Source organism: Nansenia antarctica (assembly GCF_963989245.1).
Source record: "Nansenia antarctica genome assembly, chromosome: 19".
NCBI lineage: Eukaryota > Metazoa > Chordata > Actinopteri > Argentiniformes > Microstomatidae > Nansenia > Nansenia antarctica.
Window position 1 is genome coordinate 6,716,184 of NC_137692.1, and position 16,831 is coordinate 6,733,014.

The 16,831-nt window shown below is 47.6% G+C and overlaps 1 protein-coding gene across 2 annotated transcripts in view; it reads left to right on the forward strand.

Moving 5' to 3' along the window:
• ctdspla (CTD (carboxy-terminal domain, RNA polymerase II, polypeptide A) small phosphatase-like a) overlaps positions 1-16,598 on the forward strand; it is a gene marked incomplete at both ends in the record, with an annotated part of 55,191 nt that extends 38,593 nt beyond the window's left edge. For both annotated transcript variants that reach the window (XM_080548821.1, XM_080548822.1), the window contains 5 exons: positions 6,254-6,355; positions 8,901-8,957; positions 11,888-11,980; positions 12,321-12,506; positions 16,473-16,598. In XM_080548821.1, coding sequence (XP_080404947.1) covers positions 6,254-6,355; positions 8,901-8,957; positions 11,888-11,980; positions 12,321-12,506; positions 16,473-16,598 — 564 coding nt within the window. The remainder of the gene's footprint in view (positions 1-6,253; positions 6,356-8,900; positions 8,958-11,887; positions 11,981-12,320; positions 12,507-16,472) is intronic.
• Between the last annotated feature and the right edge of the window lie 233 nt (positions 16,599-16,831).

The following is a 16,831-nucleotide window of genomic DNA, read 5'->3' on the forward strand; positions in this document are numbered from 1 at the left end:
TTGGGTTAATTGAGGATATTTACCTTAGCCGGTCTACAACATTACGCAGTAGAACCACCGTCCTCCTGTCTGCTCTGACCAGAGCTCAGCAGAGACAGGAAGTGCCTGTGGAGACCAGGTCTGGTGTTACTTCTAACTGTGTCCAGTCAAGGACTCACAAAGGTGACTACACTCTGGGTGTATACTGGGTACATATATACATATATATATATATATATATATATATATATATATATATATATATATATATACATGTACATATAGTAAGGGAAACATATGAAAATCTGCGAAGTAAATCGTTACCAAAAATGTTCTTCACCAATGTGTTTCTAAAGGTGTGTAATAACATGTACTAAAAGGTTGAAATTCAACTCCTGTGGGAAACCTCATAAAAAACTGCTCAAAGTTGGGGTACCGATAACCGATTTTCGAAAATTCGAAAATGCTTAAATTGGACTTGAGTAACTTTTGAGGGGTCAAACTAGGCATTTTTCATGATTCTGAGTTGATTGCAAGCATTTATTTGTCACCAAGACCACTTCCTGGTAGAGAAACTGCCACGCCCTTTTTTTTAGAGAGACACTCTGCTGGGCAGTAACTTACCTGTTATGGAGGCCTTCACTCTCACCTCCCATTGTGGAAGAGATGTACCAACCAGACTACCAGCTAGGTGTTCAGCTACTCACACAGCCCAGCAGAGAGTCACTATCATGGGCATGGTTAAAGACCCATAGGCCCTGTGCTGGAGGTCACATGAGTTGACCTTTAGGCCTTTGAGCTACTCACACACAGCCCAGCAGAGAGACACTCTGCTGGGCACTGATGCAGAGTCATGGGCCTCACTGCATGTGGAACGATAGAACCAGGCTTGTTCACATACACACACAGCCCAGCAGAGAGTCACTCTGCTGGGCAGTGACCTACCTGTAATGGAGGCCTAAAAAAAAAAGGGAGGTGAGAGTGAAGCTGAATAGCTTCACTCTCATGTACCAACATGAGATGTACCAAGGACTACCAGAGGTGTTCAGCTAGACACACAGCCCAGAGACAACACACCTTCCATGGGTGCTGTGACTAGGCCTGTGGCCCTATGCTGGAGGTCACATGAGCTCCAGGGCCTCAGGTCCTGCACTACCAGGCTGAGTAGGAGAGCCCTCACTGGGCCTAGCTGTCTACCAGTCACCCCTCTTCTGGTGCTCTGACCTCCAGGGCCTATGTCATACACTATCAGTCCGATTAGGAGTAACCTCACTGGGCCTAGCTGTCTACCAGTCACCCCTCTTCTGGAGCTCTGACCTCCAGGACCTATGTGATACACTGCCAGTCCGATTAGGAGAGCCCTCACTGGGCCTAGCTGTGTACCAGTCACCCCTCTTCTGGAGCTCTGACCTCCAGGTACTATGTGATACACTGCCAGTCCGATTAGGAGAGCCCTCACTGGGCCTAGCTGTCTACCAGTCACCCCTCTTCTGGAGGTCTGACCTCCAGGTACTATGTGATACACTGCCAGTCCGATTAGGAGTGACCTCACTGGGCCTAGCTGTCTACCAGTCACCCCTCTTCTGGAGCTCTGACATCCAGGCTCTATGTGATACACTGCCAGTCCGATTAGGAGAGCCCTCACTGGGCCTAGCTGTCTACCAGTCACCCCTCTTCTGGAGCTCTGACCTCCAGGCTATATGTGATACACTGCCAGTCCGATTAGGAGTGACCTCACTGGGCCTAGCTGTCTACCAGTCACCCCTCTTCTGGAGCTCTGACCTCCAGGCTATATGTGAGACACTGCCAGTCCGATTAGGAGTGACCTCACTGGGCCTAGATGTCTACCAGTCACCCCTCTTCTGGAGCTCTGACATCCAGGCTCTATGTGATACACTGCCAGTCCGATTAGGAGAGCCCTCACTGGGCCTAGCTGTCTACCAGTCACCCCTCTTCTGGAGCTCTGACCTCCAGGCTATATGTGATACACTGCCAGTCCGATTAGGAGTGACCTCACTGGGCCTAGATGTCTACCAGTCACCCCTCTTCTGGAGCTCTGACATCCAGGCTCTATGTGATACACTGCCAGTCCGATTAGGAGAGCCCTCACTGGGCCTAGCTGTCTACCAGTCACCCCTCTTCTGGAGGTCTGACCTCCAGGTACTATGTGATACACTGCCAGTCCGATTAGGAGTGACCTCACTGGGCCTAGCTGTCTACCAGTCACCCCTCTTCTGGAGCTCTGACATCCAGGCTCTATGTGATACACTGCCAGTCCGATTAGGAGAGCCCTCACTGGGCCTAGCTGTCTACCAGTCACCCCTCTTCTGGAGCTCTGACCTCCAGGCTATATGTGATACACTGCCAGTCCGATTAGGAGTGACCTCACTGGGCCTAGCTGTCTACCAGTCACCCCTCTTCTGGAGCTCTGACCTCCAGGCTATATGTGAGACACTGCCAGTCCGATTAGGAGTGACCTCACTGGGCCTAGATGTCTACCAGTCACCCCTCTTCTGGAGCTCTGACATCCAGGCTCTATGTGATACACTGCCAGTCCGATTAGGAGAGCCCTCACTGGGCCTAGCTGTCTACCAGTCACCCCTCTTCTGGAGCTCTGACCTCCAGGCTATATGTGATACACTGCCAGTCCGATTAGGAGTGACCTCACTGGGCCTAGATGTCTACCAGTCACCCCTCTTCTGGAGCTCTGACATCCAGGCTCTATGTGATACACTGCCAGTCCGATTAGGAGAGCCCTCACTGGGCCTAGCTGTCTACCAGTCACCCCTCTTCTGGAGCTCTGACCTCCAGGGGCTAACTGCTACTATGCCAGTCCGATTAGGAGTAACCTCACTGGGCCTAGATGTCTACCAGTCACCCCTCTTCTGGAGCTCTGACCTCCAGGGGCTAACTGCTACTCTGCCAGTCCGATTAGGAGTAACCTCACTGGGCCTAGATGTCTACCAGTCACCCCTCTTCTGGAGCTCTGACCTCCAGGGGCTAACTGCTACTCTGCCAGTCCGATTAGGAGTAACCTCACTGGGCCTAGATGTCTACCAGTCACCCCTCTTCTGGAGCTCTGACCTCCAGGGGCTAACTGCTACTCTGCCAGTCCGATTAGGAGTAACCTCACTGGGCCTAGATGTCTACCAGTCACCCCTCTTCTGGAGCTCTGACCTCCAGGGGCTAACTGCTACTCTGCCAGTCCGATTAGGAGTAACCTCACTGGGCCTAGATGTCTACCAGTCACCCCTCTTCTGGAGCTCTGACCTCCAGAGCCTATGTGATACACTGCCAGTCCGATTAGGAGTGACCTCACTGGGCCTAGCTGTCTACCATTCAACCCTCCTCTGGAGCTCTGACCTCCAGAGCCTATGTGATACACTGCCAGTCCGATTAGGAGTGACCTCACTGGGCCTAGCTGTCTACCATTCAACCCTCCTCTGGAGCTCTGACCTCCAGAGCCTATGTGATACACTGCCAGTCCGATTAGGAGTGACCTCACTGGGCCTAGCTGTCTACCATTCAACCCTCCTCTGGAGCTCTGACCTCCAGGGCCTATGACCTACCCTATAGTGCCCGGTCTAAGTGCCTCATCATCGGACTCCTTTCCTCCATAACACCCCCTGGTTCCTCCACACCCTACCACGTGCACCAGGCGGTCCCGGGCCCCCACACTTAAGCACCCCCCCACTGATAAGGACAGCCATCCGCGACTTCCAGAAGAATGCATCCCTGGTATCCTAAAAAACGTTTTTAGTTACTAGTAGTACTGGCAGGACCAGTACTACAACACATGTCCTACAACACTAGGCCCAGTCTCAGAGCCTCTTACTCAGCCACTCTACCTACCAGCCTCCCTGCCCTGGAGCTTAGACTCTAGTGTCCACAGACTAAGTCCCATTAAGTACCAGGCCTAGTAATACTTCCAGTACTTAAATTTCATGAAAAATGCCTAGTTTGACCCCTCAAAAGTTACTCAAGTCCAATTTAAGCATTTTCGAATTTTCGAAAATCGGTTATCGGTACCCCAACTTTGAGCAGTTTTTTATGAGGTTTCCCACAGGAGTTGAATTTCAACCTTTTAGGACATGTTATTACACACCTTTAGAAACACATTGGTGAAGAAATTTCTTGGTAACGATTTACTTCGCAGATTGGTCAAATATCTGGTAAAATGCCCTTACTAATATACCTAACTGGCCCTTACAGCCCAATAACACCTGAAATACCTGCTCTGTTCCACTGCTACTTTTTTTTAATACTTTATTGCAGGGTTGTACATTACATTTCAAGTTCATTTCATACACTTTACAAGTTTTCTTCACTTGTCTAAGTTCATCCTGCATCATTTTTTTTTTTAAAGAGAACAAAAAATAAAAAGATAAAGAATAAAGAATAGAGAGAAAATACAGAAAAAGAAGAGAGAAATTATAAGGATAGAGAACTTCAACAGTTTTTTCCCCAATTATTAACAGATGGTGGGTTTAAGTCAACTAAATGGACCCCAGGTCACAGAACAAGCTTGTAGTGATAAGATACCGATTCCCAAACTTTGATTAATTCAAGAAATGTATGGGAATTCGATTCAAAACATTCTCATAGAGTCTTTTTGTAGGCAATATTCAATTATTTAGTACAATTGAATTATTTAGGAGATTAAAAAAAATGGAACTAGACCCAGACAGAGGTTTAAATAGGGAGAGTTTGATCATTGCAGTTTTGCAGATGCTGCCATGATAGTGTCTCTGGACCCTGGCATTAAGTCCATGTTGTCTTGATGGAGAAGTTTGGGATCTGTTCATCAGTCAATCAGTCTCTTAACTGGACCAGTTAGTGAAGTCATTGCACGGTATTAAACCTTGCGTGCACCCTGGTGGCGCCCCCTGGCTGTGGTTCAGTGTGACTCACGCTGGGGTGCTGAAGGGCCGTTTGTCACTCTGGCTCTGCCTGGAGAACGTCAAGGTCTCCCTCACTCTGCTGCTCTGGAGAAATCACACATGTCACAGCCTCACGGGACGTCGTTCAACGCCCTCGTTCCTGTACTCCATCAGGACGCGGCGCTGTGCGAAAGGGACGATTCAACGAAACATACTATATATATATAAGAAATTGCTTTATTAGGAATAGCCCCTTGAGATATGCTATCTCGTTGTCGAGGGGGTCCTATAAACTCTATCTAGATTTCTTTAACACTGTATCATACACACAACACAATCATGTTTGCGTACAATGTTAGCGTACAGTAAATTCATGTCTGTGTGTGAGTGTGTTTGTGTATCCCCCCTATGGCGCTCCCATCTGCCAGGTTGGCAGAGGACATGTCATCACATTAGTGTTTCTGCATCTTCTCTGTTTGGGAGATGTGCCAGAGGCGGTGTAGTCACTGCCCTGCTAGGCTACAGTAAGTCAACGTGACGAGGCAGTATAGACTAGACTAGACTAGACTAGACTCGACTAGACCAGACTAGACCAGATAGGAGAAGGAGCCACAGTAACACATTAGAATAGGGAGAAAAAAATCTGCTTTTTAACGGCCTAGCTAGGACTCATTTCGCCGCTGGCGGTGGTTGTCCGCCCGAAATCTAGTCTAACTGTCCTACAAAGACACTTAGATTTAGTCATCTAAAAATGAATTAGACCCTATACTATCTTTTATTTATTTGTTGTTTCTTTTTATTATTACTACTCAATCTGTTCCATTTGTAAAGCCTCTTTGAGTGTCTAGAAAAGCGCTAAAAGTCTAATGTATTATTATTATTATTATTATTATTATTATTATGTAACCTTGGTGGCGTCTACATGGGCTGTACATGGCTTACTGGGAGGACACCATGGCCAACGAGGCACTGTAGAGCATGCAGTGTGGCCTGCTGGGTAATACGCTGCTAGTAAGTGTCTGGTGTACTGTCAGAGCCTTGGACAGCGTGGCCTACTCCGCCTGTCCTCTTCATCTCAGAGATGCTCCCTCATCACCCTCATCACCCACTCATTCTCCACTAATTACTATGTGTACAATGTCCATCTGTCTGTGCCAATAGCTGTGTGTGTGTGTGTCTTTTGTGAGTGAGTGTGTGTGTGTGTGTGTGTCTTTTGTGAGTGTGTATGTGTGTGTGTGTGTGTGTCTTTTGTGAGTGTGTGTGTGTGTGTGTGTGTGTGTGTGTGTGTGTGTGTGTGTGTGTGCAGTCTCTATCAATCTCTCTCCTCTCTAATGACCTTGTGTGTGTGTGTGTGTGTGTGTGTGTGTGTGTATCTGCTGTGTTTCTCCTTCCAGCCACCAGCCAAGTTCCTCCTGCCAGAGGTTAGCATACCAGACTATGGGAAGAGCTGTGTGGTGATAGACCTAGACGAGACTCTGGTACACAGCTCCTTCAAGGTAAACTGGCGTACAATACCGTTAGAGTATCGGTGCTGTTCAAATTCACTAAGACCTTCTCCGAGAGCATTGAGTGAGTCAGACAGTGTGTATGAGTGCATAATGACCCAGCCTACCATACAGTATCAGCTCAGTAAGCCTGGAGAATGGGAGACAGTTAACACAGACTCGGTCGAGTCTCTTATGAAACAGGAAGGGGAGTTACTGCCTCATTCTAGTTGGGCTCTTTTCTTCACATGGACACGCTCTTCTCTCCAAAGACCCCTCCGGGGAGAACCTGCTCGCACCCCAGTGACCCACTTCTTCTATTTTCCAAACTGATTGTACCTGGTTGTGTGTTTGTGTTTTTGTGTTTGTGTGTGTGTGTGTGTGTGTGTGTGTGTCTGTGTGTGAGAGTCTGTCCACGAGAGAGAGAGAGAGAGAGAGAGAGAGAGAGAGAGAGAGGGAGAGGGAGGGAGGGAGGGAGGGAGAGAGGGAGAGAGAGAGAGAGGGGGGGGGAAAGGGAGAGAGAGAGAGAGAGAGGGGGGGAGGGAGAGAGAGAGAGAGAGAGAGGGGGGGGGGAAGGGAGAGGGAGGGGGAGAGAGAGAGAGAGGGAGAGAGAGAGAGAGAGGGAGAGAGGGAGAGAGGGAGAGAGAGAGTGAGAGAGTGGGAGAGAGAGAGAGAGAGAGAGAGAGAGAGAGAGAGAGAGAGAGAGAGAGAGAGAGGGAGGGAGGCCACTGGTAGAGGACACAGATGAAGTGAAGGTGTGTTAGAACTCATTGAGCTTGTTTGGAGAGAAAGGTCAACGTGATTTCTAGAATCACGACACACTAAACCAAACTCTATCCATCTCTCTTTCTCTCCCTATCACTCTGTTTCTATCACTCTCTTTTATCACTCTCTCTCCCCCCCCCTCTCTCTCTCCTCTTTTCATGCTGGATCTCCCTCCCTTCAGGCTGTCTTGGCATCTACGCCAATTAAAGAGAGTTGAGACATAAGCAGCTGTTGTGTGTAGTTTGGTTTTCAGCCAGATGATTGTATGACCCAGTGGAGGAGCAGAAAGTCCTGATGTAGCAGGAGGAGCTCTCAGGAAGCCCAGGTTCTCTGTTCTCAGATGGAGATGAGGTCCCCTCTCTGAGCCCAGCCACCGCTGGCTAGTCTCGTCACACACTGGCTGTGTCTGTAGATGCACAAGGCCACATGTCTACAGTACACACCTGTCCACCCAGGACAGATGCTGTGCAGACTGGGAGAGCAGTGTTTCCTAAGCTGTGGGTAAAGGACCTGTGTCTGTGTTTGCGGATCACAGACAGGTTACACCTTAACTGCTCCTCCTGAGACCTCCACTACCCCCCAGCACTGTGTCTCCTGAGACACCCGCTTTTCCCCTTTACTATGTCCCTTATGACTTCTACTGCCCCCCTTGTACTGTCTCTCTTTTCTACAGTGTCTATATATATATTTTTTTTCCTTCTATCACTGAGACTGCCAATGGCCGCTGGCCTGAGCTAGATTACTCTTCCTACTACGACTGGTGGATTGATGATTCACTTGCTTAGTCAAATGTACCGATTGTAAGTCGCTTTGGAATAAGGTTTCTGCTAAATGCCAAACATGTAAATGTAAACAGCGTAGTCTTTGCTAGTTCCTTCGGGGTCGTTCAGTAGTTGGTTTGGTGGGGTCACACAGAGATACCTGAAGCGGGTCATGGGCCACAGTGGGAGGACGCTAGTGAGAGAGAACAGCTCACGGTTGAATGCCAAAATAACTATACAGTAAGTAGACTGGACTGTGATCAGAGGTCAGACCTCTATCTGCTGCATTCTTACAGCAAACACTCCCCCTGCTGGATACTGTGGAAGTTGACCCCCTAATCATGTGGGGGTTGGATGGGAGTTGAACATCACTCCACATGGCATTGATATTTTGACCAGAGCTTAAAGCTGTTGACAGACCGTAGCATGGATCAAAGTTCAGCAGAGTATATGTTGTATGTATGTTGGTCTTTGACTAATATTTGCATGTGTGTCATTGAGCTGTAAAAAAAATAAAAATAAGCCTTATACTCCATTGTTTGTCACCACTAACTGCTTAGTGGTAGAATATCTTCTGCAAGATATTGAGAAGAAAAGCTCTTTGTCTCTTCCCTCTCTTGCATCGCCCACTAAGTCCTTTCATTCTGTCGGAACTGTTTCTACCCATCTACCCCTCTCCCCCCTCTTTCCTCCCTCTTCTTTAAAGATGAGTGGAGTCAGCCTATGAGAACGACAGAAGTCCCTCTCTCCCCGTAGCGACTGTCAGGCAGCAGCACACAGGTTCTCCCCCGAGGCTAACCCGTCTGAAACACACTGGAGTTAGTACTCCATCCACACCACGCTGAAGGCTCCCCTAGTCTCCTCAAGGCATCTCAGTCAAGCTTGTACTTTCTCTGGTGTGGAGAAACACCTCAGTAGGGGCGTGGTAGTTGTGTTTGTTTGTTTTGAGAGAGATGAAGTTAACATTAAGAATGTCTCTCTCTCTCTCTCTCTCTCTCTCTCTCTCTCTCTCTCTCTCTCTCTCCTTGCAGCCAATCAGCAATGCAGACTTCATTGTTCCTGTGGAGATTGATGGGACCGTTCATCAGGTACAGTGAGTGTTACTGAGATAGAGGTCGGCTGTGAGAACATCAGTCTGGTTGTTAGATACTAGTACTCTACTGTACTCTACACAAGGGGAATACAGGATTCCCACAGAACATCCATGTACAGTTCAAATAATTCAATCAATCACAACAAACCAAAACTAATAATGGACAAGGCCAATATATATTTTTTTTTTTTTAAAGATCAACAAATATGTGACAGGGTTTGATGAAAAGGTCCGCATGTCCGTAATGTTTCTGTTTTTTGTGTGCATGCCTCTCGGTGTGTGTATGGGAACTCAGCACCTTTTCCTATCGATGGCACAGTGTTAAGCAGAGTGTTAAGCAGAGTGTTAAGCAGTGTTAAGCAGAGTGTTAAGTAGTGTTAAGCAGAGTGTTAAGCAGAGTGTTAAGCAGAGTGTTAAGCAGAGTGTTAAGCAGTGTTAAGTAGTGTTAAGCAGAGTGTTAAGTAGTGTTAAGCAGAGTGTTAAGCAGAGTGTTAAGCAGTGTTAAACAGAGTGTTAGGCAGAGTGTTAAGCAGTGTTAAGCAGTGTTAAGCAGTGTAAACAGAGTGTTAAACAGAGTGGTAAGCAGTGGTAAGCAGTGGTAAGCAGAGTGTTAAGCAGTGCTAAGCAGTGTTAAGCAGTGTTAAGCAGTGTTAAGCAGAGTGTTAAGCAGTGTTAAGCAGTGTGTTAAGCAGAGTGTTAAGTAGTGTTAAGCAGTGTGTTAAGCAGAGTGCTAAGCAGTGTTAAGCAGAGTGTTAAGCGGTGTGTTAAGCAGTGTTAAGCAGAGTGTTAAGCAGAGTGTTAAGCAGAGTGCTAAGCAGTGGTAAGCAGTGTTAAGCAGAGTATTAAACAGTGGTAAGCAGAGTGTTAAGCAGTGTGTTAAGCAGAGTGTTAGGCAGTATGTTAAGCAGAGTGTTAAGCGGAGTGCTAAGCAGTGTTAAGCAGAGTGTTAAGCAGTGTTAAGCAGAGTGTTAAGCAGTGTGGTAAGCAGAGTGTTAAGCTGTGGTGAGCAGTGTTGAGCAGTGTTAAGCAGTGCTAAGCAGTGTTAAGCAGTGCTAAGCAGAGTGTTAAGCAGTGTTATGCAGAGTGTTAAGCAGAGTGTTAAGCAGTGTTACGCAGTGTCAAGCAGTGTCAAGCAGAGTGTTAGGCAGTGTTAAGCAGTGTTAAGCAGTGTTAAGCAGAGTGTCACGCAGCGTTAGGCAGTGTTAAGCAGTGTTAAGCAGTGCTAGGCAGTGTTAAGCAGAGTGTTAAGCAGTGTTAAGCAGTGTTAAGCAGTGTTAAGCAGAGTGTTAAGCAGAGTGTTAAGTAGTGTTAAGCAGTGTGTTACGCAGAGTGCTAAGCAGTGTTAAGCAGAGTGTTAAGCGGTGTGTTAAGCAGTGTTAGCAGAGTGTTAAGCAGAGTGTTAAGCAGAGTGCTAAGCAGTGGTAAGCAGTGTTAAGCAGAGTATTAAACAGTGGTAAGCAGAGTGTTAAGCAGTGTGTTAAGCAGAGTGTTAGGCAGTATGTTAAGCAGAGTGTTAAGCGGAGTGCTAAGCAGTGTTAAGCAGAGTGTTAAGCAGTGTTAAGCAGAGTGTTAAGCAGTGTGGTAAGCAGAGTGTTAAGCTGTGGTGAGCAGTGTTGAGCAGTGTTAAGCAGTGCTAAGCAGTGTTAAGCAGTGTTAAGCAGAGTGTTAAGCAGTGTTATGCAGAGTGTTAAGCAGAGTGTTAAGCAGTGTTACGCAGTGTCAAGCAGTGTTAAGCAGAGTGTTAGGCAGTGTTACGCAGTGTTAAGCAGTGTTAAGCAGAGTGTCACGCAGCGTTAGGCAGTGTTAAGCAGTGTTAAGCAGTGTTAGGCAGTGTTAAGCAGAGTGTTAAGCAGAGTGTTAAGGAGTGTTAGTAGAGTGTTAAGCAGTGTTAAGCAGAGTGTTAAGCAGAGTGTTAAGCAGAGTGTTACGCAGTGTTAAGCAGTGTTAAGCAGTGTTTAGCTGAGTGTTACGCAGTGTGGTAAGCAGTGTTACGCAGTGTTAAGCGGTGTTAAGCAGAGTGTTAAGCAGTGTGTTAAGCAGTGTTAAGCAGTGTTAAGCAGAGTGTTAAGTAGTGTTAAGCAGAGTGTTAAGCAGAGTGTTAAGCAGTGTTAGGCAGTGTGTTACGCAGAGTGTTAAGCAGAGTGTTACGCAGTGTTAAGCAGAGTGTTAAGCAGAGTGTTAAGCAGTGTTAAGCAGTGTTAAGCAGAGTGTTATGCAGTGTTAAGCAGAGTGTTAAGCAGAGTGTTACGCGGTGTTAAGCAGTGTTACGCAGTGTTAAGTAGTGTTAAGCAGAGTGTTAAGCAGTGTCATGGCTGTGACCTTGTTCAAGTAATCCAGGATAGGCTGTGTGTATCTGGTCAGCCTGTTCTTGGTTACTTGCACTGGGAGGCAGCAACTGATCCACAGAGACAACAAGAAGAAGAGAGAGAATGTATCCATGTTGTGGTGAGAATGTGTTTTGGGTTGTTATGCTCTGTGTCTGGGCCTCCACTGCATGTGTTACTGTCTCCCTCCCCCCCCTTAGACCAGCCATGTGTTACTGTCTCCTTAGACCAGCCATGTGTTACTGTCTCCTTAGACCAGCCATGTGTTACTGTCTCCTGGCCCCCCTTAGACCAGCCATGTGTTACTGTCTCCTTAGACCAGCCATGTGTTACTGTCTCCCTCCCCCCCCTTAGACCAGCCATGTGTTACTGTCTCCTTAGACCAGCCATGTGTTACTGTCTCCTTAGACCAGCCATGTGTTACTGTCTCTCTCCCCCCCTTAGACCAGCCATGTGTTACTGTCTCCTTGTCTCCTTAGACCAGCCATGTGTTACTGTCTCCTTGTCTCCTTAGACCAGCCATGTGTTACTGTCTCCTTAGACCAGCCATGTGTTACTGTCTCCTAGCCCCCCTTAGACCAGCCATGTGTTTCTGTTCCAGGTGTACGTGCTGAAGAGGCCCTACGTGGATGAGTTCCTGCAGAAGATGGGAGAGCTGTTTGAATGTGTTCTCTTCACAGCCAGCTTAGCCAAGGTTTTTGCAACTATTTTCCTCCGTAATGATCCTCACGCCATAAGACATTAGACAAGGGGGAAATTACTGTACACATTAAAAAGGGATTCTTACATTTTGCTTGAGGCGTTTAAGGCTGAAATCCTGGCCTACGTCACAAGCAATATAGCATTTTCCGTGACGCTGGTTTTTGTGATGTAACAGAGTTCACAGGTAGTACGGCTTTATCTAACGACTCCTGTGTTTGTTACTGTACTTATTGAGAAAATATGAAATACGTTTTCAGGGCACGTTGGAAACGTCTGCATATCTGAGTGTATGTGTGATGCCTGTCGGTCCTGTCGGTCCCTGTGTGTTGCAGTACGCCGACCCTGTAGCCGACCTGCTGGACCAGTGGGGGGTTTTCCGAGTAAGACTCTTCAGGGAATCCTGCGTGTTCCATCGAGGGAACTACGTGAAAGACCTCAGCAGGCTGGGGAGAGAGCTCAGCAAGGTCATCATCATAGACAACTCTCCTGCATCCTACATCTTCCACCCAGAGAATGCCGTGAGTACTTCATCATGGATCATGGATCTTGCAACACTATAGTTGTGTGTTGCAATTCCCACATGTTGCCAAATATTCTACTGAATGAATCTTCACTAAATAAATCACTTTGGATAAAACTGTCTGCGAAATGGCCATGTTCTATGTGTCTGCTACCAGAAGTCTTTCCTGAGAGTTTGGAGGACTGCTACACTTAGGCCTGGACTACACGTATATGGATATTTTTTTAAGCAGATATTTTCGCCCTTGTTTAAAAAAAAAAACTCACAACCCACAAAAATATCTCTGTCCATACGAAAAGCCAAAACTGAACACGATCTGTCAAATACCGTAGAAGAACGTTCTGGGCATGCGCAGTCAATTGTAATCAAACGGCGGCAGTGACTCAATACGTAAACAGACCAAACTCTTTGAAACGGACAGAAAAGACAAGTACAAAACAGACAGAAAAGCAAGTTATGGCGACCAAGAAGAAAGCAAAAACAGATTTTTTTTTTGTACACAAAAGGCCTATTTCTCTCAAATTGTCTTCTCAAATTTGTTTAAATCTGTGTTAGTGAGCACTTCTCCTTTGCCACGATAATCCATCCACCTGACAGGTGTGGCATATCCAGATGTTGATTAGGCAGCATGGTTATTGCACAGATGTGCCTTAAGCTGGTCACAATAAAAGGCCACTCTAAAATGTGCAGTTTTATCACACAGCACAATGCCACAGATGTTGCAAGTTTTGAGGGAGCGTGCAATTGGCAGGAGTGTCCACCAGAGCTGTTGCCCGTGAATTGAATGTTCATTTCTCACATAACATTTCTTTGGAGACATAAGCCGTCTCCAAAGGCGTTTCCGAGAATTGCAATTGGAATTGGAAACACAATTTTAGAACACAATTTGAGAGAAATACTTGGTTGCAAAAAATGCGCCATGAAGAGGAAAAAAACGTATATAAGTCGCACTGGACTATAAGTCGCATTTATTTAGAAATGTATTTCACAAAATCCACGACCAAGAACAGACATTTAATCTGGAAAGGCAAGTTATTCAACTACACAATAGCACACAGAACAACAGGCTGAATAGAATTCGGTATGTTAACATAACACATTAACAGTTATTCAGCTACACAATAGCATAAAGAACATACCTGGGAGGCTGAATAGGCTAAATTAACATAACAAGCCAGCGAGTCCAACAAGCAAGTTACCGGTAAGCAAGTTCACCAAGCTCCCGTTAATGTTTCAGTTAATTCTTCAGTGGTACAGGAGCAGCATATAGTTGTCACAAGCCCAGAGCGCCCTCTCGCGGCTGTAGACGGTAATGTTTACTCCTTGGTTCATGTCAGTCAGTATGAAATTATATATATTTTGATATATAAGTCGCACCTGACTATAAGCCGCAGGACCAGCCAAACTATGAAAAAAAGTGTGACTTATAGTCCGGAAAATACGGTACATGGAAAAAGTCTTAGGTCTTTGATTTCAACTCACGAAAAATTGGAGCAAAAACTAAAGCGTTGACTTTATATTTTTGTTCAGTGTAGCTGTTCTCTCTCTCTCTCTCTCTCTCTCTCTCTCTCTCTCTCTCTCACCCACACAGAGTCCTAATGGAGCAGAAGGGAGTAAGTGGGAGACGTAATGGATGTAGTAATGATGCTATTAGATCGTTTGAGCACTGAATGATCATTATGCAGTAGCTGCAGTACTGTTTGAGAAACAGGATTGAGCTAAAAGTTTGATTTATTTAACCATTATTTTTGATGTATTTAACCAGGGAGACCTGCATACACACCATACATCATACACAGTGCTGCACAGATTGTCAGTGTTTCTCATGGATGAGGTTTCCTCTGTGAAGAAGTTTGGGGGAGGCGTGGTAGCTACGTAGCTGTCACCTATGTGGCCTTTGATAGATAGCTAGATAGATAAATAGATAGATAACTTTGATAGATAACTAGATAGATAACTCCTCATCAGGTATTTACCTCGTCGCTTGAGCTGCTGAGTTAGGATGCTATACTTTAGCCTTGTCAGCTGCCAGCGCTTTCAATCCAGGGTTCCCGCGCTGGTCTTAAAAAGCCTTCAAGTCTAAAATCCAGCATTCTAATTAATAAGGCCTAAAAAGGTATCAAATGTCAGTTATTCGGTCTAAAAATGAGGTGCTAGGTCTTAAAAATGAGATCCTGCAAAGAAATCAGTCCGACCACATCTATTTACGTGGAAATTAATCAAGCTGGAACCAAAAAAATGCCAATCGCTTCCTTTTTTGTCTGTATGGCAGTGAAATCCCTAATTTCATCACCTCGAGGATGACAAAAAGCTATCATAGGTGTCGCAAATAGGTCTAAAATTCTATCCAAAGAGGTCTAAAAAAGGTCTAAAAAGGTCTTACATTTGACTTGTTGAAACTTGTAGGAACCCTGTCAATCAACTACAGTACACCCCCGAGCACCTAATTAGAAGCTATTGAGCACGGCAGCATCTCACCTTTGTGATTTTAGAATACAGTACTCATGAATGACAAGCCAAACCTGCCAAACCTGAATGCAGCCCTGCGATGTGGGTGTACAGTATACTGTGCTGTGGAGATAGATAGACATGATGCTATAACCATGTTGTCCTACGGTAGACGCCAGTTAGTCTGCCCATCTTGGCCCAGCTGCTGTGTGTTTAACAGTTTAGCAACTGTTGCGTCATTGTTTTGAGTGCACAGAGCAGATCATCTGACAATGCTCTCTCCTCCACCCCTCCATCCCCTCCTCCACCCACCAGCCCTCCCTCCCCCCCCTCCCGCCCTCCCCCCCTCTCTCCCCCAGCCCGCTCGCTGTCCATCCCCTCCCCTCTCTCCTCAGCCCCCTCTCTCTCCATCCCCCCCTCTCTCCATCCCTCCCTCTCTCTCCATCCCTCCCTCTCTCTCCATCCCTCCCTCTCTCTCCATCCCTCCCTCTCTCTCCATCCCTCCCTCTCTCTCCATCCCTCCTCTCTCTCCATCCCTCCCTCTCTCTCCATCCCTCCTCTCTCTCCATCCCTCCTCTCTCTCCATCCCTCCCTCTCTCTCCATCCCTCCCTCTCTCTCCATCCCTCCCTCTCTCTCCATCCCTCCTCTCACTCCATCCCTCCTCTCTCTCCATCCCTCCTCTCTCTCCATCCCTCCTCTCTCTCCATCCCTCCTCTCTCTCCATCCCTCTCTCTCTCTCCATCCCTCCCTCTCTCTCCATCCCTCCTCTCTCTCCATCCCTCCCTCTCTCTCCACCCCTCCTCTCTCTCCATCCCTCCTCTCTCTCCATCCCTCCCTCTCTCTCCATCCCTCCCTCTCTCTCCATCCCTCCTCTCTCTCCATCCCTCCTCTCTCTCCATCCCTCCCTCTCTCTCCATCCCTCCTCTCTCTCCATCCCTCCCTCCCTCTCTCTCCGTCCCTCCCTCTCTCTCCATCCCTCCCTCTCTCTCCCTCCCTCCTCTCTCTCCATCCCTCCCTCTCACTCCCTCCCTCCTCTCTCTCCATCGCTCCTCTCTCTCCATCCCTACTCTCTCTCCATCCCTCCCTCTCTCTCCATCCCTCCCTCTCTCTCCATCCCTCCTCTCTCTCCATCCCTCCTCTCTCTCCATCCCTCCCTCTCTCTCCATCCCTCCCTCTCTCTCCATCCCTCCTCTCTCTCCATCCCTCCTCTCTCTCTCTCCATCCCTCCCTCTCTCCATCCCTCCTCTCTCTCCATCCCTCCCTCTCTCTCCATCCCTCCTCTCTCTCCATCCCTCCCTCTCTCTCCATCCCTCTCTCTCTCTCCATCCCTCCTCTCTCTCCATCCCTCCTCTCTCTCCTCTCTCTCCATCCCTCCCTCTCTCTCCATCTCTGCATCCCTGTCATTATTTTGCTTTTTCTCTCTCCCTCTTGATGGTTCTCTTCCCCCCCCCCCTCTCTCTCTCTGTCTCTCTCTCTGTCTCTCTCTCTCTCTCTGTCTCTCCCTCCCTTCCGTAGGTGCCAGTGCAGTCGTGGTTTGACGACATGGCAGACACAGAGCTGCTGGAGCTGATTCCTCTGTTTGAGGGCCTCAGTAAGGAGGAGGACGTTTACAGCCTGTTACAGAGCCTGAAGGCCAGGTAGCACCGTCTGTCTGTCTGTCTGACTGCAGCCCTGGGCCCCCCCGGTCCCCTGGGCCCCCCCGGCCCTGGGCCCCCCCGGCCCCCACACCTCGGCCCCACCATACAGAGGCCCCGTCCTGCTGCTGCCCACATGTGGCTCAGGTCCTGTCCTCCCACTGCCTACAGAGGGCGCTACAGAGCGGAGTCGATCAACTCCAAGGGTAATAATTGGAACCGAGAATCTGACTTAGTGAG